At 36.1% G+C, this 27,705-nt stretch overlaps 1 protein-coding gene across 3 annotated transcripts in view; it reads left to right on the top strand.

Moving 5' to 3' along the window:
• Positions 1-27,353, top strand: part of LOC149773172 (piwi-like protein 1) — a 136,982-nt gene extending 109,629 nt beyond the window's left edge. For all 3 annotated transcript variants that reach the window (XM_089946728.1, XM_089946729.1, XM_089946730.1), the window contains exons 16-19: positions 13,086-13,242; positions 17,708-17,833; positions 18,768-18,915; positions 20,935-27,353. In XM_089946728.1, the coding sequence (XP_089802854.1) occupies positions 13,086-13,242; positions 17,708-17,833; positions 18,768-18,915; positions 20,935-21,051 (548 nt within the window). In that variant the 3' untranslated portion in view covers positions 21,052-27,353. The remainder of the gene's footprint in view (positions 1-13,085; positions 13,243-17,707; positions 17,834-18,767; positions 18,916-20,934) is intronic.
• Positions 27,354-27,705: the final 352 nt, after the last annotated feature.

The following is a 27,705-nucleotide window of genomic DNA, read 5'->3' as shown; positions in this document are numbered from 1 at the left end:
CTTTTAACACAGTTATTTTGTTACCGTTCATGCTGAGTTCACCTGTCATTGTATCACCGGTCTTTGCTACATGTCTTTCTGCAGCCTTCTGTGCATCATCTCGAAGCGCCGCGATTGACATCAACGAATCTCTGATTCTGCCACTGTCAGTGAATACAACGATGTTGTCCGTGGTAGCTCCAATAACCCTGCGAATTATGTCATTCCACTTAATGTTACTGGTTTTTAGTTTGCCGTGCCTGTCCTGAAAAATAACAACCTCATCTGGGTCTATCCCGGTTAACGTTAAAAGATTATCAATTTCATCTTTGGTCGCATACGCTGATAAATCAATATATTTTTTTTCTTCCTTTGTTCTGCTTGATCTTCCGTAAATATCAACCATTATCAATTATGGGATTGTTTAAATTTGGAAATCACATCTGTGGTGTATTCATGCACGACTTTGTGAGGAGGACTCGCTGATTTCGAGATCGCATCAAGAACATTTAATACTTCACGACCGCATATCGGAGGATCAATCAGTGTTTGTGTTGGTAACGTTGACTGCCAAACTGGAATGTTGGAAAATCTTTGGACGTACCTGAAAAACTCAACTGGCGGTGCTAGCCCGTACGAATCGAAATAGATAATTCCACGTGGATCGATCGCGTAAGCAACCCAGTGAGTTCCAGGACCGTTTTTATTATCGAGATTAATAATTCCTGTTTCTAGATTATTCGGTCGTGCTGGTAATTGATCTCGCATAAATACACCTCTGAAATTCTTTATACGTAATTGTTTAACAGCATCAAGCAAATCAAAATTAGAAGCTGGAAGCTTCAACATCAGTGTGAAAACGCTAGCGTTTTTCAAAACACTTAAAACCTTTTTGGGTACCATGACGCTGGAGTTCCTGGAAGTCTGAGACCTCGGCCCGTTTTTTTTCGATATCCTTTTCCTGTGGCTTTCTTTGATGCCATTCCAGCGGCGGTTCCAACTGCTCCTAACGCGGCTGCTTTTGCGACTGCGGGAGCAGCAGCAGCTATCAGTGCTGGTATCGCGGCGAGAAGAGGAAATATACCGCTGGTTTTAACCATATCTTTGACCGCGGCCGGAGAGAGATCAAGTCGAACTCCAGTCATTGCTTGTTTCGCTTTATTGAAATGTTTTTGTTGGGTTTTAGTCAATGACAGTTTGTTTGGACCGCCCGCTAGCTGATCGTGTTTTAGTGTTATTGATGTCCCACATGTGCTCGCGTTTTTTGATTGTAATTTCTTCACCTGACCAGGAGTCAGTGTGACATTAACATGACTGTATGACATTTTATTTAATACGATGTTGATCTAATTGCATTATTAAAACAATGTTACAAGTTTTTCCACTGGTGCATCAATGACTCTCATTCGACCGCCAACACCTTCAAGTAACATTGCTTTATCGGAAAGTATGACCGCGATTGCTCTAACACCTCCAGGAACTGCTGGTGGACCAACTACCGCAGCTGGCACTCGAGCCAGGCGAGCCCGAATAACTATATCAACAACAGATTTTCTGAATAAATCCAAATGTTCCAATGAAAAGTAATAGATCGGATACAACGTTGTAAAATCACGCTGGGATATCTGCAGCCCAGTGTCAACGTTTTGATCACGCCCATCATAAGACATCAATTGATAATATGCCCGTGCAACATCATTTTGTTCAAAATTTATTTCGATATCCTCAGCGGGTTCTTGATGTCCGTTTATTCTTAATGAAACTTCAGTAACTCCAAGTGTGTCAAATATCATTGGACTTGCTTCCTGGTTATTTATTCTAGAATTTACCTGAAACGCGATAAATATATGTCGCGCTGCTGATATTCCCTGTTGTGATCCCAATTGCCACGTAAACGGTCCAGGAGCGTTGATAGAAGTACTATCTGTTGTCATTGCTAACCATGATAACAATGATTTTCCACCTTGATCCATAAAAGAAAGTAATTTTTGTTCTTCAGCGATTGATGGAGTCATTGTTGGCATCCACAGAGATAGTTTTCTTAACACTACTTGACCAGGATCAACTCCAGCAGCTCGCCATATTGCATCATTATCAGAGTTTTTTCTGACAAGCGTTACTGTGTGTTTGGCACCAAATATAACCTTTCGGACAATTCTACAAAATCCAAAAATATGAGATAGTGGAATAGCACAGGAAAACTCTTCGTCGCCGTTCAGCATTGCTCGACGCGCGGCAAAACCCAAGTTGAAATTTTCGTTCATGGCTGCAACTGCATCCCCAGCCGCGTTCATCGTTACATTTCTATTTTCGGGATGATCAGATGTGTCCTTTACAAACATCATTGTTGGACCAGCTGATCTTGTGTAATCATCAGAATATCTTGCAAGACCAAGTATTGTCGTGGCAACATCAACATTATCCAAACACGACTCAATATCTTTTCCATCAATCGAGTATGTGGCTTTGCTAAATAACGCCATCACACCATTATTAACAAAACCAACACGACCGCCTATTCCGTATCCAGTACCATCCACTTTTAAGATTCTACCTGTGACTTCAATAAAAGCCTCACAAGGCAGAAAATATCTACTTGTATCATGAATTTGAAACTCAATTCTCCCCGGCGCGTTAGGTGTTTTTGCATCATAAGAATAAAATTGATAATCGCGCAAGGATTCATCCTTTCTGACTGGTTTAACCATATCAAATGCTACGTTGGATATGCGCTGAAACATCTTATTGTAATACATTATTATCTAAAACAAAGACCACTTCCCGCTGCTAAACTTGAAGCTATATTTTTTTCTATTTCTTTGGAAGGTATCAGTGACGCTAGTTTTTGATTCGCAGTTTCATTTATTATTTTGCTAACATTTGCAGGCATATCCGCAGTGCTTGGTAATTTTACCGGCGGAGGCTTTCTGCGTATTAATCGTGCTAGTCTGTCCTTGATCGCCGTGAACACTTTGCCGGCAGCATCACCGATTACACCAGAAGCTTTATCTCTAATAACATCAATAGCTTTTGACAATAATTGTTTTGCAATTGGTCCCGCCTTTGGAGCTATTCTTGTAAACAATCCTTGAACAACATCTCCAAGTCCATCTCCATAATATGCACTGTAAACAGGATATCGCGAATTTACCACTCTCTCTCGTCGGGTCATATGATGAGAGTCATGTATGATCATTTTATTTAATTAGTTATTTCTCTAATCGACTTTCAATCGCTGTCCACGAGTTCATCAATAAGTTCTCGATAGATGCGAGTATCCATGATGCCGCCGCGAAATAGTCGCTGACAGATATCAGCCGCTTCATTAATTATTTCCGGAGAGTTATTTCCAGCTCGTTTTCCTCTGATGAGAACTTCTAGCCGTGATACATCATTGAGAACATTATCAGGACAAACAGCTAGACCCTTTCCAGTTTTTGGTTGTTGTTCTACAATTCTTGGGGCTAAAACATCTTGCGGTAAACTTTCAGGAGATGTTGTTAAACCAATTATCGGCGACCTAGTTGGCTTGGATTTTTGACGACGTGGACTTTGTTCAGATGCAACCTCATATTCACTTAACGGGACTAGGTCAGTATCTATTATCCTCCGCCGTTGTTGTTGTAAAGGTGTGGAAGGTTTCTGCTGGGAGGATTCTAGTTGTTTTACCTGTTCGTTATAAACTCTTTTTACTTCTTCAAGGAGACCTCTGCATTCTAAATCATCGTCTCTGGCTTGTTTTTTGTTTTTATATATACGATATATCCATTTAATAAAATTATCATCATTCACGTTTTCAAAACCGGGTTTTAAGATACTAGATTTATTAAACATACCAATTAATATTTTTCTGGGCAATTCTTCTCTTGTAGTATTTCTAATATCTTCAGCAAAACCCTCCCTAAATTTTGCAATCAGTCCAGTATTTTCCTTTATTGGTTTGGACGCAAGTTCAGTACGAATTTGCCCAATACCTTCAAGTATTTCTTTGACGACGGATGGAGGTTGAGCTGTTGGATCTCGTAAAATCTTTTTTGTTTGTTTGGTTCTTCTAGCAATCTTTTCAGTCCGCTCAGCAGTTTGTTTTAGCACTGGAAGAATACCCATTTCATCCCCCAATAAAACTTCTTTGGTGACCGCCGCAGCTTTTTCAGTAGCTGTTGTAACGGGTTTAAATAATTCTTCTACACCTGTTGCAAATTCAACTTGTGCTTGCTGCCGTACTTGCAATTTTTCTCTAACAGAATCTCGTACAGGAAGAAATTTTTTAATTGCTTCTTGTCGCTCTTGAGCTAGTCTAGCGGAATGTGATTCTCCAATGTTGGCCATTATTGTTAACTTAAATTTTTAATTCACAACAGAAATCCTAAAATATTTACATCGCTAGCAGCAGAGAGACTGGGCCGCCAACGTCGTCGTCGACGTCACCACGTGAAGAAATATTTTTCATAGTGAGTTATCTTTGTCGAAATAACCCTTCTAGCCAGAAAAGAGGATTTAGTCATCATAGTTTCTGGATAGAAGGGTTTATTTTGTGAAATAAGACCTTCTATCAGAAAAGTTTTCGATAGATGGTCCTGTTGGACGAAATAGTTGGTGGGCCCAGTCTCTCTGCTGCTTGAATTTAAGCATGTGACATGAAGCTTCAAGGGGAAATCAAGACATTACAGCAAAGAGAATTTACAGCATGCGACGTGAAGCTTCAGGGGGAAATCAAGATTGTACATCAAAGAGAATTAACAGCCTGACAGGAAGCAGATTTACATTCCATCAGAAGATCCAGCAACCATAGAAATGAAGAGTTGCAGAGCAGCTCCAGAAATGGAATAGTCAGGGTAGTCTGAACATCATTAATAGTGCCCAAGTACAACATCAACATGAATGGAGTGGACACTGCCAGAGTACAACATCAACACAAATGGAGTGGACACTGCCCGAGTACAACATCAACATGAAAGGAGTGGACACTGCCAGAGTACAAAATCAACATGAATGGAGTGGACACTCAAGACCAGCTGTGGACAACATATAACACATACAGAGCAGCCAGAAAAAGGTATTTTGGCTTTTGTTTGATATCACTATCACCATTGGATTGTACTATTGAGAGTATCAGAAGATTATGTTGAATGGATCAAACACAGATGGATAAAAGCATACAGAATGAATTGAATTATGTTGTTCATTTGGTTGACAAATACCATAAAAACTACACAAAATTTAGAGTATGAGTGTAGATAATTCAGGGTTTGGTCGGAGTGTTTTGTTGGTTTTTAAATGTTTAGTCTGTTGGAAAATTCTGGGGAATATTAATATTGCAAAACTGCCTAGTGGAGACTACCAGGAAAATGAAAGGACATATTAGGTACATTCACATGGGGATCCTAACATGAGATTGCCAGAAAGAGGAAGTGGAAGATTATGACAGTGTAACAAATAGAAGTGATGAATCGAAAATATAAATATGTGCATACAGTATAATATTCATGTTTTTGTGAATGTTTGTGTTTTGATGTTAACCTTTTGAAGAATTGGTAAATAAAGACTTTCTCGTGTTTGGGAAGATTGTGTTTTTGGCAGCTACCATATAAAGAACCTAAAATGTTAACAGCATGAGTGTACATGATTCTGAGTTTGTTAAAAGTGTTTTAACAGCATGTGTGTGTGTGTTTTGTGATTTGGATTTTTAACATATCTTTAACAATTTTTCAGTCATATCGCTACATTGTCTGCAGTGTAATAGTTTATAGTGATGTCTAGCACTGGGGCATCATGCCGCAGACATGTAGCATGATATTCAACCCAGTCACATTATCATGACACCAGGCCGACCAGTTCTAACACTAACCTCTTAATGCTGAGTGCCAAGCGAGGCAGTTGTTAGTACCATTTTTGTAAGTCTTTGGTATGACTCAGCTGGGGATCAAACCCATGACCTCCTGTATCCGAGGCAGATGCTCTAACCACTAGGCCACCAGAACGGTGTTTAAAAGGCATTAGTGTACATAATTCCGAGTTTGTTCAAAGTGTTTTAACAGCATGGGTGTACATGATTCCAAGTTTGTTCAAAATGTTTTGTTAGTTTGTAAATGTTCAGTCTAGAATTTCATGGAACAAAGGTAAGTAAAGTGTAAGGTAAATGTACCTGACATGGCTGCTTGTAGTTTTCACATGAGGTTAAAGTTTACAGGATGACTAATGGAATTTATTATGTATATAAAGAATTGTTATATCATGTATTGGAGACTTGAATTATTTAGTGCAAATTGATAATGAATTTTACGGATTATTCATGACGAACAGAAACAGTCTGAAACGTAAATCGTTCTTGTAACTTTTATGCATAAGTCTTTTTTATTTCAGCATGTTGCATGAAATTTATACCATTATGTAAATAATTTTATTGAGGACAACTTTGATAAACTTTTGCTTAATTAAAGGAATACAAAGCAAACATTAACTTATTATAAGTACATCTCGGTGTAAAAGTCCTGTAAGTCAAACACTGTCAGTGACTCTTAAGGATACACACTGATAAGGTAATCACTGTCCTAGGTTATTTCACTGCAAGTATGATGTATGGGGAATATCAAGCTGGTTGGCATGGGCTAATGAGTTACCTCTTGAAGGAAAAGTTGCCTGTTGAATTCTGATGATATTAATTTATGCTGTGGATTTATCTTCTGGAGTCTCGTCTTTCATACACACATTGACAAGAAAAACTTGTATATTGTGTATTTGGGTTGTGAGGAGACTGCAAAAAGTATTACATAACAGTTAGTCAAGCAAAGAGGATGGCTTGTAATGACTAAAAAGTCCCAAGATCAACATGGACTGCATAAACTGTACAAATGCAACAGACGTTTATGCAGATTTTACAAGATTGACATACTATTGTCACATTGATGTATCAAAACTACCACATACAAAGGACTAGAAGAGCTTAAGGGAATACCTATCTGATGTCCATTAGCTTGGTTTTTGTAATAACTACTAAACTGCTTAGAGGATTGCCTGAAACTTCTACACACACACATTCATCCCAGTGTGTAGTGTCCAAAAATAAAATGGTGCTGTTGACCATCTTGAAAAGTTTCTTATCATTACTTCTTAATATATAGTACATGTACCATCAACATATGGTTTCACCAAAATCTCTCTTAAAATGTCTAGTTGGTCCTAAATGAAAATGGCCACCGCAGCAGCAATCTTAGAAATATTGCTCATTCGGAACACAAAGCTACTGACATGTGGCTTTCACCCCAGGACATGATGTCTTCTTTGTCCTAAATGAAAATGCTGCTGCTTCAATATTCAGTGTGGCTACCACATGAACTTAATTTTGGACATGGTCAAGTCCAAAATACAATTATATGAACTATAATCAGAGAGAAGAAAAAACCTAACAAATATAACAATTAAATGTACATAACACAATGAATGTGGCTTTGTTCATGGTATTTTGTTTCTGTTAGCTATCCCCCAGTTCCCAGTTTCATTATTTTTGTTTTGTACATAGCCACAGGACATTGTTACAGTATCATGTTGTTACTGACCAGAAATTAGTGAAGCAATTCAAGCAATTCAAGTTACCATCATTTTGTTTAAGAACTTGATGGCAGTACTGTGATACAGAAGGTTAACTGATTTTAAGATGCGGAAACCATCCTTCATACAGTTATATTCCAGACTTCTGTTTTAATTAGCCTTTAATTACATTAATAATCACTTAGGGGATCGCTCTGGTGGCCTAAGTGGTTAGAGCAACCACCTTAGATGCAGAAGGATGTGGGTTCAAACCCCAGCTGAGTCTTACAAAAAAGACTTATAAAAATGTGTCACGTAAACCTAGAGGGTATAACTGGACAGCTATCCCTAAGTAAGGATCAGACTTTTCTACTTGGGTCTGAAGTAATGGGTACAGATCATTGTGATGGAAAACAACGGTAAATGATATGATTCACATGGACATTTACTCAGATGCTTTTAGAAAACAGTGACAAGGACAATGAATACCAAAATATGATTATGACAGTCTTAATGAAAATGGAAAAGAAATTATGTGGCTTGAATTCATTCACAACAAAACAAACAAAACCATACCTGGAAAAATTATTTGCACATTCTAGTAAAGAACTGGAATATCAGATATATGTCATTGAAGGGATATAAAGAGTTTTTCACTGTCAGGAAACGAGTCACAATAGTTGTCCATCTTTGGCGACATCATGGCTCGCTAAATGACCAACTGGGGGTTGAACAATGACTTTACCTAAATTGCACAGGGACTTCTCATAAGCATTCACATCTCGGTTGACATGGACGAAAAGTTGATTTCCCCATACGAATGTAGATATTGCAAACATGTCTGTTCTTTACACTCTACTGGTTATGTTTGCAAAGTGGCAGTCTGCTATTGGTGTCCGTAATGAACTTCATAGTTGAATAAGTGCCATAGACTAACACACATATGAATATGGTTGCTTGAGTAATGTATGCATAGATAAATAGAGCAGTTTCTGAGTCATGTTTCACCCATTCTGCTGATGGCATAGAAAAACAAAGATAACTGATGGCCTTGCTGAATCAAGGAAGCAATGCTTTAGGCCTTCTGTCCTGGAGTTAATACTATCCTCAACATGCATACAGCTGCACTAGGAATTTCAGCCAGGCTTGTTTAGCAGTTTACTCATAACAACACACACACATTGAATCTCCACCTGAAATTTGTTGTCCCACACAATGGTTGTAGTCCCATTGACATTCAGACCTATGACAACGTGTGATGGAAGCCATTCTTCACTTGGCGATAGACTACACCATCCTCAGTTCACCAAAATTTTGCATCTACTTTCCATTAGATTTTTTCCCACCACCCGGATAATTCATTATTGTGTCTCACGAGCTTAGGTGTCCCTGTCCCTAGTGACAAAATGATACTTGCAGCTGCCTTGTGTGGCACTCAGCATTATGAGGTTAGCGTTAGGAATGGTTGGCTTTGTGTCAGGACAATGTGACTGGTTGGCTCTGTGTCAGGCTAATGTGACTGGTTGCTCTGTGTCAGGACAATGTGACTGGTTCACTCAGTGTCAGGACAATGTGACTGGTTGGCTCTGTGTCAGGACAATGTGACTGGTTGGCTCTGTGTCAGGACAATGTGACTGGTTGGCTCTGTGTCAGGATGATGTGACTGGTTGGCTCTATGTCAGGATAATGTGACTGGTTGGCTCTGTGTCAGGATAATGTGACTGGTTGGCTCTGTGTCAGGATAATTTTTTCTGGTTGGCTCTGTGTCAGGATAATGTGACTGGTTGGATGTGATGTCTGCAGCATGATACCCCAGTGCTAGACATCACTATGAACTGCCTCAGTGCAGACATTGTAGCAATGTGACTAACATTGTTAAAGTTAAATTAGAAATTTAGATCAACATACTAATCACTTAGGGTTATTGAAGTCACACATTTTAAAAAGTGTATCTGGTTTTTTATCATGAAGAGACTATTGTGAACAAGTCATGACCTGTCACAGGAGACTGGTATTGTTGTGGCATTTTTTTCCTGCTTTTTGCTGTTGTGAATATGTCTGTGGATAAATGTTGGGACACCATTTCCCAAAAGAGATAAGTGACTTTTTAATTATTTTCATAATGATCCCCATACAATTATATACACACAAATCTTTCATGAACTAATTGTTTCTTATGGTTTTACCTTGATAAGTTTGCTATTTATTGATTTATGTATAATCCACTTAGATATTAGCTCCAGGTACTGTTTCAGATTAGAGGTTGCCTATAAATGGAAATTTTCTTGTCTTTTCTTCCAATGGTTGGTAATAGTCACCCAATAAACAGCAAACGTCAAAGTCCCTTAACTTTAACTTCTTCATGTGCACATGCATATGGAAAACATTCATTTTGTGTGTTGACCATTCAGCCATGTTGTAGTGGAGGTGTGATCTTTTGTTGAGATGAAAACTAATATTGTTTTCAGATCTGTATTGCAGGTACATTGTTATATTTTTCCTTGATGCACATAATGTCTAATTCATTTAAATGTTTGTAAATCTGATCAAAGACTATTCCAGGGATGTGGTTTTTGTAATAGTTCTTGACATCTATTTCTATTGATAGTTATATGAATATTGTTCAAAAAAAGGAAATTTATTAATTGTGATTTATACACATTTTTTTAATTCTTACCTAAATGTCTTTGCTTAATGCATAGTTACATAGGTATATTCTTATTACATTTTGCATTATTATACTGCTTTATCCATATTTCTTATGTAGGATCTGGGTAATTTTAATCACTTGGACACCTGTTAGGAGGACATACAGTAATTGACCCACATCAGTCTATTCAGTCAGTAATTGATCCACATCAGTCTGTTCATACAGCAATTGACCCACATCAGTGTATTCAGACAGTAATTAACCCACATCAGTCTGTTCATATAGTAATTAACCCACATCAGTCTATTCAGACAGTAATTGATCCATATCAGTCTATTCAGACAGTAATTGATCCACATCAGTCTATTCAGACAGTAATTGACCCACATCAGTCTGTTCTTACAGCAATTGACCCACATCAGTCTATTCATACAGTAATTGACCCACATCAGTCAATTCAGTCAATAATTGACCCACATCAGTCTATTCAGACAGTAATTGACCCACATCAGTCTATTCAGTCAGTAATTGACCCACATCAGTCTATTCAGACAGTAATTGACCCACATCAGTCTGTTCATATAGTAATTAACCCACATCAGTCTATTCAGTCAGTAATTGACCCACATCAGTCTATTCATACAGTAATTGACCCACATCAGTCTATTCAGTCAGTAATTGACCCACATCAGTCTATTCAGACAGTAATTGACACACATCAGTCTGTTCATATAGTAATTAACCCACATCAGTCTATTCAGACAGTGATTGATCCATATCAGTCTATTCAGACAGTAATTGACCCACATCAGTCTATTCAGACAATAATTGACCCACATCTGCCTGTTCATACAGCAATTGACCCACATCAGTCTATTAATACCGTCATTGACCCACATCAGTCTATTCAATCAGTTATTGACCCACATCAGTCTTTTCAGACAGTAATTGACCCACATCAGTCTGTTCATACAGTAATTGACCCACATCAGTCTATTCAGTCAGTAATTGACCCACATCCGTCTATTCAGTCAGTAATTGACCCACATCCGTCTATTCAGTCAGTAATTGACCCACATCAGTCTATTCAGACAGTAATTGACACACATCAGTCTGTTCATATAGTAATTAACCCACATCAGTCTATTCAGACAGTGATTGATCCATATCAGTCTATTCAGACAGTAATTGACCCACATCAGTCTATTCAGACAATAATTGACCCACATCTGTCTGTTCATAGAGCAATTGACCCACATCAGTCTATTCATACAGCAATTGACCCACATCAGTCTATTCAGTCAGTTATTGACCCACATCAGTCTTTTCAGACAGTAATTGACCCACACCAGTCTGTTCATACAGTAATTGACCCACATCAGTCTATTCAGTCAGTAATTGACCCACATCAGTCTATTCAGTCAGTAATTGACCCACATCAGTATATTCAGACAGTAATTAACCCACATCAGTCTGTTCATAGAGTAATTAACCCACATCAGTCTATTCAGTCAGTAATTGACCCACATCAGTCTGTTCATACAGTAATTGACCCACATCAGTCTATTCATACAGTAATTGACCTACATCAGTCTATTCAGTCAGTAATTGACCCACATCAGTCTATTCAGACAGTAATTGACCCACATCAGTCTATTCATATAGTAATTAACCCACATCAGTCTATTCAGTCAGTAATTGACCCACATCAGTCTATTCAGATAGTAATTGACCCACATCAGTCTATTCAGTCAATAATTGACCCACATCAGTCTATTCAGACAGTAATTAACCAACATCAGGCTATTCATAGAGTAATTGACCCACATCAGTCTATTCAGTCAGTAATTGACCCAATCAGTCTGTTCATACAGTAATTGACCTACATCAGTTTATTCATACAGTAATTGACCCACATCAGTCTATTCAGTCAGTAATTGACCCACATCAGTCTATTCAGACAGTAATTGACCCACATCAGTCTGTTCATATAGTAATTAACCACATCAATTTGTTCAGACAGTAATTGATCCAGATCAGTCTATTCAGACAGTAATTGACCCACATCATTCTATTCAGAGAGTAATTGATCCACATGAGTCTATTCTTACAGTAATTGATGCACATCAGTCTATTCAATCAGTAATTGACCCACATCAGTCTATTCAGACAGTAATTAACCCACATCAGTCTGTTGATATAGTAATTAACCCACATCAGTCTATTCAGACAGTAATTGATCCATATCAGTCTATTCAGACAGTAATTGACCCACATCATTCTATTCAGACAGTAATTGACCCACATTAGTCTATTCATACATCAATTGACCCAAACCCATTTAGAGTTCTGGTCACTCCTAGGATGGTCACTGCTTGCATGCATGATCTCTGCCATAATAAACTGTTGTCAAGTTTCAAAACAGTCCTTAGTGTAAGTTTCAAAGCAGTCCTTAGTAACAGTTTGAAATCAGTCCTTAGTGTAAGTTTCAAAACAGTCCTTAGTGTAAGTTTCAAAACAGTCCTTAGTAACAGTTTCAAAATAGTCTTTAGTGTAAGTTTCAAAACAGTCCTTAGTGTAAGTTTTAAAACAGTCCTTAGTGTAAGTTTCAAAACAGTCTTTAGTAACAGTTTCAAAACAGTCCTTAGTAACATTGATAAGATTTTCCAAATTAAGAAAGAAGATAGTTTTCAGAAGAATTGATGAATTTGTTAGACATGAAAGAGGCCTGAAAATCTAGTGCTTAAACTCTGTTGAATGTACACAATCATCTGCCAATAGAATGAGCGAAAACCCCCAAAAGCAGTGACTTCAGTTTTAAAGAATTCTTTGCTGTGATGTAGATGCCTGGTCTGTTGAATATACATGGCTAGTGTTTATTGTATGATGATGCCATTCTTGACCAGTCTGCGTTTTATGTGTGTTGTAGGTGCCTTGCAGAAGTACCATGAGGTAAATGGCAGCCTGCCAGAACGCATCATAATCTTCCGTGACGGCGTTGGCGATGGTCAGCTTCCAGCAGTTTCAGAACATGAAGTTCCCCAGATGCTGAACAGCTTCAAGAAAGCTGGAGGACAGGATTACAAGTAGGTTTGCTCCATGAGCATTTGGGAGAACTTTGGTATGAATTGGAGAAATGTAAATTACTTTTGGTAAAACTTTGGTATGAATTGGAGAAATGTAAAGTACTATTGGGAAAATGTTGGTATAGATTTGAGAAACATAAAGTACTGTTGGAAAACTTTGGTATGGGTTGGAGAATTGTAAAGTACTGTTGGTAAACTTTGGCAAGGGTTAGAGAATTATAAAGATCTGTTGAGAAACTTTGGTATGGATTGGAGAAATGTAAGTACTGTTGGGAAACTTGGGTATGGATTAGAAAAATGTAAGTACTGTTGGAAAACTTCAGTATGGACTGGAGAAATGTAAAGTACTGTTGGGAAACTTTGGTAAGGGTTAGAGAATTATAAAGATCTGTTGAGAAACTTTGGTATGGATTGGAATGGATTGGAGAAATGTAAGTACTGTTGGGAAACTTGGGTATGGATTAGAGAAATGTAAGTACTGTTGGAAAACTTTGGTATGGACTGGAGAAATGTAAAGTACTGTTGGGAAACTTTGGTATGGATTGGAGAAATGTAAAGTAATGTTGGAAAAACTGGTTTGGATTGGATAAATGTAAAATACTGTTGGGAAACTTTGGTATGGATTGGAGAAATGTAAATTACTGTTGGTAAACTTTGGTATGGACTGGAGAAATGTAAAGTACTGTTGGGAAACATTGGTATGGATTAGATAAATGTCAAATACTGTTTATAAAACTTTGGTGCTGTTTTCACCATTGTTTATACAAAAAGTACCACTAAAGTTCGGGCTGCCAATCAAGGTATCATTTTACAGGTGGTGTTTTTTCCACAGTTATGCTACATTAAGTTGTTGTTGTTGTTCTTGTTAATGTCATTTTTCAGCACATGATAGGCTATACATGGCAGCCAGAATTGATGGTGGAGGAAGAATCTGGGAAAACACTGGAAAGAACCACCGACCCACGAGAAGCTACTGGCAAGCTTTCTCACATACCCACATTGGCCGAGCTACTTTAAGCTGTATAGCTCTAATTCAGGCATCTATCTGATAATAAGTAAGGGTATTGCATATAAGTCTCAGGAGACTGATGATGTGACGAACAGTTGACACCTGAAATAAAATAATGGGATTTGTGAAAAATAACATGAAATTTTCCTAATAGAAATGAAGGTTTGCACCAAAATGTCTGATATTTTATCAGCCTCCAGTGAAGGGTTGTATGGAAGGGTCTGGGGGTGGTTATCAACTGATTAGATGACTCAGCATAAAGAGGTATATATATTATTCAGTTGATAAAAAAGCTTGTTTGTTCTGAAATGTCAGTGAAATCCTGCTATAGCACACCTCTTTATAGCATACATTTGGATATAATACAATTATTATGTGGGCCCCAAAATTTCATATATTTTGTTTTTAGTATTTTTATATTTTCAAAATAGGAGAAATAATATCTAACAGTTCATTATCATTTAGTGGATGAAATCATATGAATTTTAATATAACACTATCATGGCGTACTCCTAAAAGTTTACTTTAATTTCACCATTATCTTGAAGTTTTTACCAAAATAAATATGTTTAACTTAATCCATCAAAATGTGTTGTATTCTGAAGAAAAAGTGACTTATGATTGCATCTTTCTTTAAATCAATAAATTTAAATATTTCTATTTATGAATGTTTACTTCTAATAAGTCAATAGTCAGTCACTTCACTTTGATCTTGGTTTATTTTTGAAAGATGTCATCTCATAGCATTAATAATATTATTGATCCATGAACAATAAAACCATTAAGTCTTCTTTGTTTCAATGCATAATGTGTACAATTATTGCTGTAACAATAGCCGAAATGTCTTTACTCATTAAATTGCATCACAACCAAGCATCAAACAAGTCGGTGGTTGACAAGATTCTCACCTGAAATTTATTCATGAATTAATATAAGTAACTCCTAAATCTCCACAGACCATCTTATAGCTAAAGATCAGTGAATTCAGTGGATAAATATAGCACAATCACGTAATGAATGATGAAGCACATTTACTTTTCAGTATGTCCCAAGTCGGTAAAAGTTAGTTTGTGTTTTAAGCTGCCGTTGGTAGCATTCATAAGCACAAACTTTTTCACTGAAAAAGGAAACTTTCACAGCACAGGAAACATGTTCCACTCATGTTGGAAAATGCAAAAATCAATCAGATTCCATTGCTTTTATTTAAGTTTGGTACTGACTTCTTTGAAGAAAAGTTCTTTGTTTTTATTGAAGATTTTAGTCGGTTTTTCTTCATGAAATATGCATGTGCTATTGAAGTCACCGCTAAAGACCAGCTTCACAGAACCAAACAGATGCCTGTTTCTTATTGTGGTAGCAACATCAAATAATTGTACTGCATTATTGAGACTGATTTTTTTCCATTTGCTTAGTACGTTTTTATAGCAGTCGGTGCTTCAAAGGTAATGTTTTCTTTGAAATTTCAGCAAACTATTTTATCTGGGTACATTTTAAAAAAGGAATTGGCCATTGTTTGGTCAATCGTAGTTACAGTTCCTTCCTGCCTATTGAATGAACTAACAAGTAAGATTATTTTTTTTTACATTTGTGGTTGTGGAGTGATGCTGTCTTCCACTCAGTTTAACAAAGGGTCAATGGATGATAGAGATGCAGGTGTTCTGTTCTGATGACAAGGTTTAGTACAGAGAAATGTGGGTGTTCTGAAGGATTTCATTCTGAGTGGAAAGAAGAGGAATTTTACATACCATTCACACACATATGACAGTCTATGTAAATATGTTAATTACTAGTGAGCGGCCAAAAATCTGACAAAGGATAGATTACGAGATAATGCCTCATCCAGTTGATCTCTGCTACCAGAAATTTCAACAACAAAAGAAAGCGGATACCTCACAACATGTAGTTTTCATGCTTGATGTCAACGTAAGTGGGTTATGATATTACAGTGCACTGTTAAGATGGTTTGTCAATATGGACAAAGAAATTGTTTATGTAACAGTAGATAAATTTCAGTGCATTTTGTATCAGGTTTGCGACTTCTTTTCATGGCGCCTCTGAATTTCTCCACTCCAAAGCAATGGTTGTATATACAAGTTTAAACAGCCAACAATGTTGCCAATAAAAAAGATCACCAGATGTTATATTTTGCCGCCAATTAGGAAAATAAAATTGCAATTTTAGACATTGGCCTACCCCTACACGATCCTAGAATAAACATTTTACACTTTATTTTTCGTACTTTTAAGAAGAAAAACCTTTTTTCATGTACGAGAAAAATACATATAAAATTTCAGGAGCCACTCCACAATCATCTTGTATTATTCTTGCGTGATCTCTTCCCCAAAATGATAATAAACGTTTTACCTTTTTTTTGCTTAGTTTTCAGAAATATTTTTTCTTCATGTTCGAGAAAAATGCATTTATGTAAAATTTCGAGAGCCATGCTGCGACCGTGTTGTATCCAAATTTCACATTATAACGGAGTGCACTTTAGCAAGGTCACACTCTATTGTTCATCGATTTTGGGACATTCATTTGCATATACATATACTGTTTATTGATTTTGGGACGTATTCATGCAGATCCTGAACAATAAGTGTGCTCCATTTTTCCTCACCTAATTTTTCTATTAATTATTTCCGTTTAATTCAGACACCTAATTATCAATAACAAAATTGCTAAATATTATTCTCCTGTGCATATTTTTGTTGGAATTATTATGGATTTACTCTCATGCATGCTGTGAGATTGGCTTTGAGTACACAATGTTAATACTCAAACTATTCATGCTATACATTAAACGTATATATGCATGTATGTACCAGTGTGTGATTCTTTGAATAAATAAAATATATATGCAGTCTCTGCATTTTCAGTACATGTACAGTGTTTAATATGCATTGATTTAAGATGACAACTATGCCAATGAAGTACAGAGTTTTGTGCCCACTCTTATTACAAAAAAAAAAACACAGTGGTTTTTGGTACATGCATCAGTTTCATCATCTAACTGACTTTGATGGTTATATCACAGTTTGGTACATTGCATGGTGATGCTTTGTGGACCCCAGCCATCATGTTAGGGGGTTTCACTGTATTTACCTGGCATGTGCAGATGCAAAGGGGAGTTTAAGCTCAAATTCTATGCAGTATCTTTACAGGTATTTTAGCCATATGGGGGGGATAAAGGCTTTTTTGCCTTTATAGCACAGTATTATTTAAGTCTTGAAACTGATTAGTAAATCTTCATTTTTATTTATTATTCAGTTTCCATGTTGAAGCATTGTAAAAGCATTTAGTAAATTTTCATATTTTTTTATTATTTAGTCCCAAAGTTGGAGTTTGTAATTGCAAAACCATTCGGTTCATTTTCATCTTTATTTATTATTCACCCACAGGGTTGGAGTTGTCATTGTGAAAGCATTTAGTAGATCTTCAACTTTATTTACTCTTCAGTCCCAAGGTTGGAGTTGTGGTTGTGAAGAAGAGGATTAACAGTAGATTCTTTGCCAGGGCTGGACCACAGCTGACCAATCCCCCTCCAGGCACAGTCATAGATACAGAAGTTACAAAACCAGAATGGTAAGTAAAGGATGCAGGAATGGAAAACAGTTTTCCCTTGCAGACATCAACAAGTTCAAAATGGGACTTGGCCAGGTAAAATTGTCTATCACTCATTTTTAGGGTGGTTCAAGTTTAAAAGTTGTGGTTCATTTTGTATACAATGGCAAAATGTCTTGAATTTAACACTAAAGCTTAGTTTGACAAAACACACCAATAAAAGTTCACGTTCTGGTTATGTCAGGAATTCCACTTCTTGATAATGACTTGTCAGATGAGTTAATACATTTTTTGTTGAGTGAGAGAAAAGAAAGTAAAATCAACAATTTTTAAATAAATATCAACAAAAATGTATCTCTTCAAGTTACAAAGTGTGTCACAAGCTTGAAAATTAGAACGTTCTGAGGGAACTTCCATTGTCTTGAATTTCCCTAATGTACCACAATGATGCAATCCAAAATGTCTTTGAACGAATTCTCATTAATTCCAGAATAATGTGTTAATCCAAAGTCAGATTTACTGAAACCATATTAAGTATGAGGCTTTCTTTTAAGGTCAAAGTCTAGTTTCATTTAAATATTTTTCCTTCAGTGAAATTTTGCAGTTATGGCCCCTGATTGAGGTTTTATATTAAAATACCAAGTCATGTTTGATTTTTATCATTTTTTGGGTTAGTTCAACATTTATGGCTTCTGTTGGATTGAGAATTTTTAACTTTATTTATGTAGATTCCTGCCAATGACTTTCTGACAGCAGGGATCAGCAAATCTCAGCAAAATGATGGGAGTAATCTAATTTTTAGGAAATTATTCTTGAGCTGACTTTAAAAACTATGTTGAGATGTAATGCCTCATTTCATTTAAAAACCATTCACATTTTTAAAAAATGCAGTAACACACATTGTAGGCTAATTTCACATATGTTCCCTTCACTTGGGTCATATCTCTCCTTTCAGGTATGACTTCTTCCTAGTCTCACAGTCTGTTAGACAGGGAACTGTCTCTCCAACCCACTACAATGTGATCTGGGATACCACAGGACTCAAACCTGACCACATGCAGAGGCTCACTTACAAACTTTGCCACCTCTACTACAACTGGCCAGTAAGTTATATTCAGTCTTATACCACAACAGGCCATTAAGTTATATTTGGTCTTATACCATCACAGGCCAGTAAGTTATATTTGGTCTTTTACCATCACAGGCCATTAAGTTACATTTGGTCTTTTGCCATCACAGGCCATTAAGTTACATTTGGTCTTTTTCCATCACAGGCAATTAAGTTGCATACAATCTTTTACTTGTACTACAACTGGCCAGCAAGTTCACGTTCATATAAGTCTTTTACTACTACAGTCTGTCAAGTTGCAGTCTTATTTTAGAAGCAGTGTTAGGTTCTATCGGATGGATACTTATCTTTTGGCAGTATTGTAGTTGGTCTCTTTGTGATAATTTCATCACTTTTTAATAAACTTTACTCTTAAAAATTGAGATTTAGCTACCATATATACATTTTTAGTGGAAATTTTATTCATGCCAGTCGTCTTATAAACATGACATACAAAACAATTTGATAACTCTAGGGGTATTATGGGAAATTTGAGGTGTTTGCAGTACACATAAATACTGTAATTAAAATATTTGTACGTTATGCCACTATTCCCATTCAGAAATGCATTTATGGTATGCATCATGTTTTCATGATGGTATTCGTGACACAATACTTATATCTACAGTTTTTTTAATTTAAAAATATTATGGGTAAATTAAAATACTGCCCACTCAATGAATTATTTAGCTTGAAGTTGAATGTGCTAGAATTCTTTTTTTTAATGTTGCTAAATTAATATTTAAAATTGGAATTGATCTCTTTCTTTAAACTGAATGACTGTACATTTTCCAAAATAAATTTTTGCTGTGAATTTTACAGCTAATCTGGCTAGTGACATTATTGTTTCTATTATGTATGACATACACATTATTGTTTCTGCTATGCGTGCAATACACTGTATTGTTTCTACTATGCATGCAATACACATTATTGTTGCCAATATGCATGTAATACAAATTATTGTTTCTACTATGCATGCAATACACATTATTGTTTCTTCTATGTGTGTAATACACATTATTGTTTCTACTGTGTGTGTAATACACATTGTTTCTCCTATGCATGCAATACACATTGTTTCTATTATGTGTGTAAATACATTTTATTGTTTCTACAATGTGTGCAATACACATTATTGTTTCTACTATGTGTAATACACATAATTGTTTCTACTATGCGTGCAATACACATTGTTTCTACTATGTGTGTATACACATTATTGTTTCTACTATGCATGCAATACACATTGTTTCTACTATGTGTGTAATACATTTTATTGTTTCTCCTATGTGTGCAATACACATTGTTTCTACAATGTGTGCAGTACACATTATTGGTTCTACTATGTGTGCAATAGACATTATTGTTTCTACTATGTGTGCAATACATATTGTTGTTTCTACTATGTGTGTAATACACATTATTGCTTCTAGTATGTGTGCAATACACATTGTTTTTACTATGTGTGCAATACACATTATAGTTTCTACTATGTGTGCAATACACACACTTTATTGTTGCCACTATGCATGTAATACACATTATTGTTGCCACTATGCATGTAATACACATTATTGTTGCCACTATACATGTAATACACATTATTGTTGCCACTATACATGCAATACACATTATTGTTGCCACTGCATGCAATACACATTATTGTTGCCACTATGCATGTAATACACATTGTTGCCACTATGCATGTAATAAAGAGTTGAAACAGTGTGTGGGGGGTGTTTAAGAAAGGTTTTGTTCGTTTAAATTTTCATAGGAACTGATGGGTATCTTTGGTGACCTATCCACAAGCTGACGATTCAGTCCAGCAATTGTAATAACAGTAATAGTTAACAATATCCTCTTGTGTCGTAATGTTGCTTTAGGACAACTCTGCATGTATAATCATTTTTCTTGTGTTGAATGTTACTTTAGGACAACTCTGCATGTATAAAAACTTTCCCGTTTGAATGTGACTATGACAGTTAGTAAACATAATTATTTACATTTTCAGGGAACAATCAGAGTTCCAGCTCCCTGCCAGTATGCACACAAACTGGCCTTTCTTGTTGGACAGAGCATCCACAGAGATCCGTCACTTGATCTGGCGGATAGATTGTATTTCCTGTAGTCCAAAGTGTCCACCTCGGCTCAAGAATGGCATTGGGGGCACTGACCAGTTATCATGTACTTTTGCAAGAGTTGTTGTTGTTGTTGTTGGGTTTAAGGCCATTTTTCAGCACGCGATAGGCTATACATGGCGGCCAGTATTAATGGTGGAGGAAGAACCCGGGAAAACCCCGGAAAGAACCACCATCCCACGAGAAGCTACTGGCAAGCTTTCTCACATACCCACATTAGTCAAATCCGAGACTCGAACCCATGCAGACAGCGGTGAGATGGCAGTGATCCGTAACGGAGAGCGCTTTAGACCACTCGGCCACTCGGGGCCCCCTTTTGCGAGAGTGACGTATGTAAGGTTAAGTTGTTTGCATTTAAAACATGCACAGTGGAGAGAATGTTGGCATACCTCTATGCTACATCAATGTAATGTGGATAATATTTCTTTGCATATTGTACTTTTGGAAATTGTACATGATTTAAACACACTGCTAACTAAAATGACTGCTCCCTTGTACTAAAAAATCAGCCTGAATTAGTCTAAAGTACACTATCCATAGCAGCTATTAAAATAGGGAAATGAATTTTGCCAGTCTAGACAATACCAGCTTCTGAAAGTGCAATGAATGAATTACCAAATATATAAAATGTAAAGAAAAGTATCAGCTCTTTTTATATACAATTTACCTCTGAAGTTCAGGAAGTGAAAATGACCAAGTGGAGCTAGCACTTTATTGAACGGTGCACATCTGGAGTAAGGCCAAGCTGTATATACTCTATAACCCATATTACACCCATCAATCGGTGACCTAGTGGTTAGAGCATACACGTCGGAAGCGGAAGATCGTGGGTTAGAACCCTAGCAGAGTCACACCAAAGACTTACAAAAATGGTACTAACAGCTGCCTTGCTAGGCGCTCAGCATTATGAGGTTAGTGTTAGGACTGGTTGGACTGGTGTCAGAATAATGTGACTGGGTGGGACATCATGCTACATGTCTGCTGCATGATGCTTCAGTGCTAGACATCACTTTAAACTGCCACACTGCAAACATCTTAGCGATATGACTGAAATTTTTTTTAAAGCTACGTTAAAAATCCTAATCACACACACCTATCAATCAGGGGCCCAGAGTGTCCAAGTGGTCTAAAGCGCTATCTGTTACATATCACTGCCATCTTACCTCTGTCTGCTTGGGTTCGAGTCTCGGATTCGGCCAGTGTAGGTATGTGAGAAAGCTTGCCAGTAGCTTCTCGTGGGTCGGTGGTTCTTTCCAGGGTTTTCCTGGGTTCTTCCTCCACCATTAATACTGGCCGCCATGTATAGCCTGTCATGTGCTAAAAAATGGCGTTAAACCCAACAACAAAAACACCCATCAATCATAAACCAAAATAAAGGGAATTAAAGGTTCTCTGAATTATACCTAAGATATAGGAGATCTTTTCTAAATAGCCAGTATAACCAGTGAGGAAAGCCAGGGAAATTTTTTATCTTTAGAATCCTAACCCTAACCTCTTATCTCTTTTTACTTTTGACACCTCAAAGGATATCCCATGTTTGGCCTTATATGTTACATATTCCAGCAATAAGGTAATCAATCAGTAGCTTAATGTGTACACAAGCCATCAATATTTGAAATTTGATTTGCCATGCATGATTGTACCAGTTGTTTTGCTAGTGGAAAATTTCCAGTCGCCGGTAGACTGGTTCTTATTGGTTCTTTTAATGAGTTGATGGAACCTGTACAAGTACCTTGTTTGTTTTTTTAAATTAAATTTATTTAAAAATTCGTTATTTTCAAAAGTGGTAGATTTAAGCTATAAAATGCCGGTTTTGTATTTTGTAATTTGGGCCAGTGACCTAAAATACTGAGAAAAGCATTATTGATATGATTATTATTATGTATTACCTTATATTTTATTTTGTTCACATTTTCAAGAATTTAAACAACTTTACCTTTTACAGGGCTTGAATTTCTTTTAAAATTTTCTTTTAAAATTCAAGTTGATTTATCCCAGAGCAACAGTGCAAACTAATTGCAAATTGAAATGCCCTTGGCAGCTTTTAGATTGCCCCAAAATATAGCACTGTAATATCACCACAAAGTTTAAAAATAAGGTCAAATATTATTTGGGGTGTTTTCTTAAAGTTGTGTTATATTAATTTACAAATAAAGAAAGTTTGTTTTTATTCTACCTTTGTTTTCACATTAAAACCATATGCCAATACAGAGATGCCCATCATCCCAAATTAACGTGAATGTCCCAAATTGCTGAGCTTGTTAATGAATCATCCCACCATATACAAAAATCACAATGTTTTGTAATTAAAAAATGGGCTGAAGTTGAAATCATATGTGAGTATTTTCAGTCCTTTCAATTCTTTTCCAGTTATTTGTAACATATCATCAGTTTCCGGCATACAGCTTGGGAGTGTTTTCGGCTCTTTCCTGTGTTTATGGTAATTTGCAACATAAGACCAATTTCTGGCATATAATGTGCTATTATAGTTGGTACTCTACAGTTGCATATTTTGCATAGGGTTAGGATTTGAAAGAAAAAGAATTTCCCCGGCTTTCCTCACTGGTTATACTGGCTATTTAAAAAAAACCTTCTATATCTTGGGTATAATTCAAAGAACCTTTAATTCCCTTTATTTTGGTTTATGATTGATGGGTGTTGTTGTTTGGTATATGATTGATGGGTGTAATATGGGTTATAGAGTATACAGCTTGGCCTTACTCCAGATGTGCACCTTTCAAAAAAGTGCTAGCTCCACTTGGTCATTTTCACTTCCTGAACTTCATAGGTAAATTGTATAAAAATGAGCCGATAACTTTTTTTTACATTTGATATATTTGGTTAATTCATTCATTGCACTTTCAGAAGCTGGTATGGTCTAGTCTGGCAAAATTCATTGTCCCTATTTTAATAGCTGCTATGGATAGTGTACTTCTGACTAACTGAGGCTGATTTTTTTAGCACAAGGGAGCATTCATTTTAGTTAGCAGTGTATTTAAATCATGTACAGTTTCCAAAAGTACAATATCCAAAGAAATATCATCCACATTACATTAATGTAGCATAGAGGTATGCTACCATTCTCTCCACTGTGTGTGCTTTTCAATGCAATCAACTTCACCTTACATACGTCACTCTCTCAAATGTACATAAAAACTGGTGAGCGCCCCCATAATAGAACAGTTCGGTCCTTCTAAGTCTTTAGAGGTAATTCGTAATATACGACCAGTTGCATGCCATTTATTTGGAATGCTTCATTTTGCTTGTGTTTTCTTTATGATATACTATCTTGTTTGTTTGTTTGTTTGTTTGTTTTAAGTTAGATTTCTGTGACATTTGTGTTTACTTGCGAACTATGATCAGCAGTGTTTCTTTAAACCTTTTATGTGTGCCTTGACATCACAATGTCAGCCAGTGATTGTAAGCACATCCTCAAAGCTATATGGAATGACATTGGAAAAGGATCTTTGGCAAAACTGAAAAGAGGCAGAAGCAGTTTGGAGGACAATTAAAAGAATACACAGAGCTGTGTACTGTAATTAGTGTTATATAGCTATACATAAACATGTTTTGTAATTTTTTAAAAATGATTTTGTCATTCTTCTGGCTTCCATGTGGAATGTTTCTTTGCTGATGTATGTGTCACAAATTTTTCAATAGAATCATGAAAGTTTTATATATATATATATATATATATATATATATATATATATATATATATATATATATATTAATGAATCAATTGAGAGTGGTTTTTCTAAATAGATTTTTAAGATGGTGAAAGACGTTGAATTGAAAAATTGAAAATAACCAGATTGAACTGTGTTGACCTAATTTTATTGTTTTAATATATCAATTTTCCTTTTTCTTTGTGCTTTCTGTGGATAGTTGGACACGTAAATACATAGAAATGTTGATACTTGGATAAATAGGTACCTGGATACATCAGTAGATATTTCAGTGGGTATGTCTGTGGAGCTATTTCCCCTTACAAAATACAGAGAAGAAACCTATATATTCTGTCAGTAGTCCTACTGGGAACATATCATTACTCCCCTCTTCTTATGTCAGATATTGTATCTGAATTCAAACAGACCGAAGTCTATCTGGTCAAGCTAAACATGGCAGTCCATAAACAAACCTAATTTCACAAGATTAATATACTTCCTAATGGCTATTTCATCACTGATTCCTATTGACATTACACGAGACATAACAGTTACGTTCTCGTCTCAATTAACAAATGAATGAATGAAACTCATTACATGCCCTAACTACGTTATTTTCGTTGAATACACACATTAAAGTCTTTATCATATGTGAAATCATCTAAGATCGGAGAATTCACATGGATTCTCCTAACTCATATCAAGTAAAGTAATGCATGAAATTCTTAGATTCCTATACAAACAAGATGACAAATTCAAACATTTCGTCAAACTTGTATAAAGATCATTGTACGGATTCAGATAGGTAAACTCACATTTATACTCATATTGAGAATATTTGTTTACAGATTTACACAAATAAATTCATGCAGATATAAACAATTAAATTCAAGCAATTCATTATATTGGTATCAACGAACTACATGAAATTGATGTAGATGCCATGCGCTTTCAAGCTTTGTTCACTTCTACCACCAAGATGGTGTCTGTTGACTTTCCAGACATCCGGTCCCTTTGACCAATGTTTTATGAGAGAATTTATTTCTAATTCAGTCTTGGAGTCCCTTATATTTTCACTCGTGCAGGAAAATTGCAGACTGACTAGATTTCGAAGAGGGCAATTTAACCCCAAGAAATTTTCTTGTGGAAACCCCGTTCCTTATTTAGCGTAACCAATCAGGATTAAATATATTTACTGCCTTTTATAACTAGGCACCAAAATTGCAATTAGCATGACTTATAGAATTCCAAACAACAGATCTGGAAAATTTCAAATCTTACAGTCCCGATATAAAATTGACGTTAACCATCCCTTTCTAGTCGTCTAACAGTTTAGTAAACTAAGTCTTAATTAAAAATCACTTCTCTCCCGACACAGACATTATAAATCATTGCAATATTGTGATTTAATAAGCACCTGTCCCCATAAATCTAATTGTTCTCTGGTCCAGAGTTAATGTGTTCTTCATAGATCGCCAGAAATTTGCATCCTTACAAAGAAATTCTCGATTACATCATTGTGATACGTCCATACATTCAAGACTATTGGAATACATTCGGAACATTCTAAAATTTTGGTCTAATGATGGAACATTTATGATTATTGGGGATTTTAATTCTCAATACTGTGTCTTTTGAACTTTGACTTTGCCAACTTGGAAAATGAATTTGTTGATTTTACTAAACATTTTGGTTTTGCTTCTTTCTGTTACATAATTTAGCATTAAAGTTCGGGGCCCCCAAGTGGTCTAAAGTGCTCTCCGTTATGGATCCCTGCCAGCTTATCTCTGTCTGCTAGGGTTCGAGTCTAGGATTCGGCTATTGTTGGTATGTGAGAAAGCTTGCCAGTAGCTTCTCGTGGGTCGGTGGTTCTACCCAGGGATTTCCCGGGTTCTTTCTCCACCATTAATACTGGCTGCCATGTATAGCTTATCTTGTACTGAAAAATGGCGTTAAACTCCACAACAACAACAACATTAAAGTTCACATTGGCTGGCTGTGCTTGATAAATTCCAGTTTCCTCAGACCTTCTCACCTTGTTTTACATATATGAACTTATCTCACTGGAAAATAACTGTCCAAAAAACTAACGCAGGGTGGGAAAAGTCAGAGGAAATTCGGGTGAGTTCTGTATATGCATTAATTCTCTAAAATATTTTCCCTTTTTCCATTCATATCTCTAAAAAGTCACAGAAGTGGCAGCAGAGAGGGTGGACATACCTTTTGCCGGAACGTCATTTAAAAACAATAAAATAAGATTACTGACGCTAAACCAAAGCCTCTAACTTTACCGAGAGTTTCTCTAATTGGGTTATTTTGTTTTTGTTACTTTTGTCATTAGTGTTTTTCAAAATTTGTATGCTCCTTTTTGTTTACTCACCTGATGTCTCATTGTGGTCGTACCTTCTCTGCTGCTATAATTAGATCAACCCAAATAAATTTCAAGGCCTATACGATATTGCGATCAAGGATCATGTCAATTTATTGTTATAAATCCATGTGGGGTAGTTTGTGATTTGGAAAGAAATTTCTAAATCTGATTATATCCATATCTCCACTGCACCAAGTTTGATGAATATTTCTCAGAGTTTGTGTATCAACTCCATTAAACAACTAAATTATTACAGTTATCTCTTATCACTTTAGGTGTTTGTGTATATCATTGAGAAACATAAATCACATCAGTATTTTTATGCCTACCTCATGAAAATATTCTAATATTCTAGCTGGATTTGAGTGTTTGTCCAGCATTACATTGTTGTAAACTATGAGATTATTAATAAATCCATCTAATTCATCAACGGATGGTGCTTCAACAATATCAGTTATAAAATTAATAATGTCGTCACTATCTTCATTTAACAATTTTGCGTTTTCATTAAGATCTTGAAGTACATCGTAGCATCTCTGATCATCAGCTGATGGTGCAGCTAAATACAACTTATCCCATCTGAGCCATCTCATTATCAAATTAAG

The sequence above is a fragment of the Sinohyriopsis cumingii genome, unplaced genomic scaffold, assembly GCF_028554795.1.
Source record: "Sinohyriopsis cumingii isolate HCF-2022 unplaced genomic scaffold, ASM2855479v2 utg000873l, whole genome shotgun sequence".
Taxonomy (NCBI): Eukaryota; Metazoa; Mollusca; class Bivalvia; order Unionida; family Unionidae; genus Sinohyriopsis; species Sinohyriopsis cumingii.
The sequence above is the reverse complement of the archived record's forward strand: the minus strand, read 5'-3'. Positions and strand labels throughout refer to the sequence as shown.